General features: G+C 36.4%; 1 protein-coding gene across 1 annotated transcript in view; it reads left to right on the top strand.

Annotated features, from left to right (window-relative positions):
• The window catches only part of LOC119585757 (probable tRNA N6-adenosine threonylcarbamoyltransferase), a gene marked incomplete in the record, with an annotated part of 12,646 nt that extends 10,945 nt beyond the window's left edge, over window positions 1–1,701 (top strand). The window contains 2 exon segments of the mRNA XM_037934465.1: window positions 246–421; window positions 652–1,701. Coding sequence (XP_037790393.1) covers window positions 246–421; window positions 652–1,509 — 1,034 coding nt within the window.
• Between the last annotated feature and the right edge of the window lie 558 nt (window positions 1,702–2,259).

Genomic DNA, 2,259 nt, shown 5'->3' with positions numbered 1-2,259 from the left:
AGTCAAGTCTGTGTAAAAGGTGAAGACCCTTCACCAAAACTTTCCTATACTAAAAAGAAAATCTTTATTTTGAGCCAATTATATTGAGGAGATTTTCGTGAATACATTTTTTTGTTAAATTATATTTTTTATTTGATTTCAAGTTAGAGCCAAAGAATGTGATATAGTGTATTATTAAGTATTAACTTCCTTTCATTGTAATAGTGCATGAATAATTTATTTATTTTAATTTCATCTTACACCAGAGAGAAGTATCTCAACCCCAGTAACGATGGTGGTCATTATAGGACTGGAAGGAAGTGCAAATAAGTGCGGAATAGGTATCATCCGTGATGGAGAAGTCCTATCAAATCCAAGACGGACATATATCACTCCACCTGGCCAGGGCTTTATTCCTCATGACACAGCTAAGCACCATCAGGTAAAGATGCTATTGCATGTGTTATTCTTTGTGATATATTGTCTGTATGTATGATGTAAAGGAACTTGATTTTGGAAAGGAGAAGAAAATAATTTGATGGGTTATTTTTATTTTTACTAATGAGTTTATTATCTTGATGCTATGGAAAAGAATCTCAAATTTTCATATAGAATGTTATAGCTGTTACTATTATTTTCATGTGTATCAAAACTTTGTATACTTTATTTCAGGCACATGTACTGGAGGTACTACATCAGGCTTTAGCTGAAGCCTCTATAACTCCTGAAGAAATAGATGCTGTTGCTTTTACAAAGGGGCCGGGGATGGCAGCCCCCCTGATCAGCATGGCAGTTGTGGCCAGGACAATTTCACAACTGTGGAACAAGCCTCTGGTTGCGGTCAATCACTGCATTGGGCACATTGAGATGGGTAGACTAGTCACAGGAGCTCAGAATCCAACAGTGTTATATGTAAGTGGGGGTAATACACAGATTATTGCATACCTGGGTCAGAGGTACAGGATATTTGGAGAGACCATTGATATGGCAGTTGGCAACTGTCTGGATAGATTTGCGAGGATTTTGATGTTGTCCAATGCTCCAAGCCCAGGCTACAATATTGAGCAAATGGCCAAGAAAGGTAAGAAATACCTGCCACTACCATACTGTGTGAAAGGCATGGATGTCTCTTTCTCTGGCATTCTCTCTTACTTGGAAGAAAGAGCGGATAAACTTCTCAAAACAGGTCAGTACTCCAAGGCGGACCTTTGCTTCTCACTGCAGGAGACAGTGTTTGCCATGTTGGTGGAGACCACAGAGCGGGCCATGGCTCACTGTGGCTCACAGGAGGTCCTTATCTGTGGGGGTGTTGGCTGCAATGAGCGCTTGCAAGAGATGATGGGGAAAATGTGTGAGGAGCGAGGGGCTAAACTATTTGCCACCAATGAAAGCTTTTGCATTGACAATGGAGCCATGATTGCTCAGGCTGGGTATTGTATGTTCCAGTCAGGTATTACTTCTACATTAGATGACACTTGGGTCACACAGAGATTTAGAACAGATGATGTTCCTGTTGCTTGGAGAAACTGAGTTAGGACTGATGTGTGTTTCTAATAGAATTTTGTTAATGAAGTACATTTGTGATAGGCATTTGGTATGAAATACAAAGATACCTAAAGATGCTGGGTTTGACTTTTTTTCTACAATGGGTTGGGAGGGGGGCAGGGAGACTTTTCATTAAATTATTTAAACCCTTGTAAAACAGATTAAAGTGATATATAAAAATGTGTTTTATTTTTAAATTCTCCAGCATATTTCAGTTTACTTATGTACTGTACTATACATGAATTTTTAAAAATTCATTATCATTAGGTAAAAGAGAAATGAAACCACCAACAGATGTTTATATATTTCAAGACTATTACAATCTATGGCGTTAAGCTTTCAGGATAAAAATCATTGACATTTTCATCAGGCCACATACAGCTAGAAGACAGAAGTGGGAACATTGGAGGAAAACTTTTAAAATGAGCTACTAAAAATGCAAATAAAAATAAATGAAGACAATAATACTGACATACTTTATGATAATTTTTAATTTATGTTTTCTCATTAATTGTACCAGTACCTTATATCTGTATCACCATTTGCATCATGAACAATTTACATGTCTGCCACATATGAAGCAGACTTTTTAAGGAAATAAAATTTTACATGTTTTCACAAATACTATTACATATCAAGTCCATATATATTAGGTCAAGAATAATGATTAAAATGTAAATAGAAGGATATTAAGGCAGCTATTTTAGTTTATCTATTATATTAATCCCAAGCCAC

Source organism: Penaeus monodon, chromosome 20, assembly GCF_015228065.2.
Source record: "Penaeus monodon isolate SGIC_2016 chromosome 20, NSTDA_Pmon_1, whole genome shotgun sequence".
Classification (NCBI taxonomy): Eukaryota; Metazoa; Arthropoda; class Malacostraca; order Decapoda; family Penaeidae; genus Penaeus; species Penaeus monodon.
Note: the sequence above shows the minus strand (reverse complement) of the source record. Positions and strands in the feature narration are given on the sequence as shown.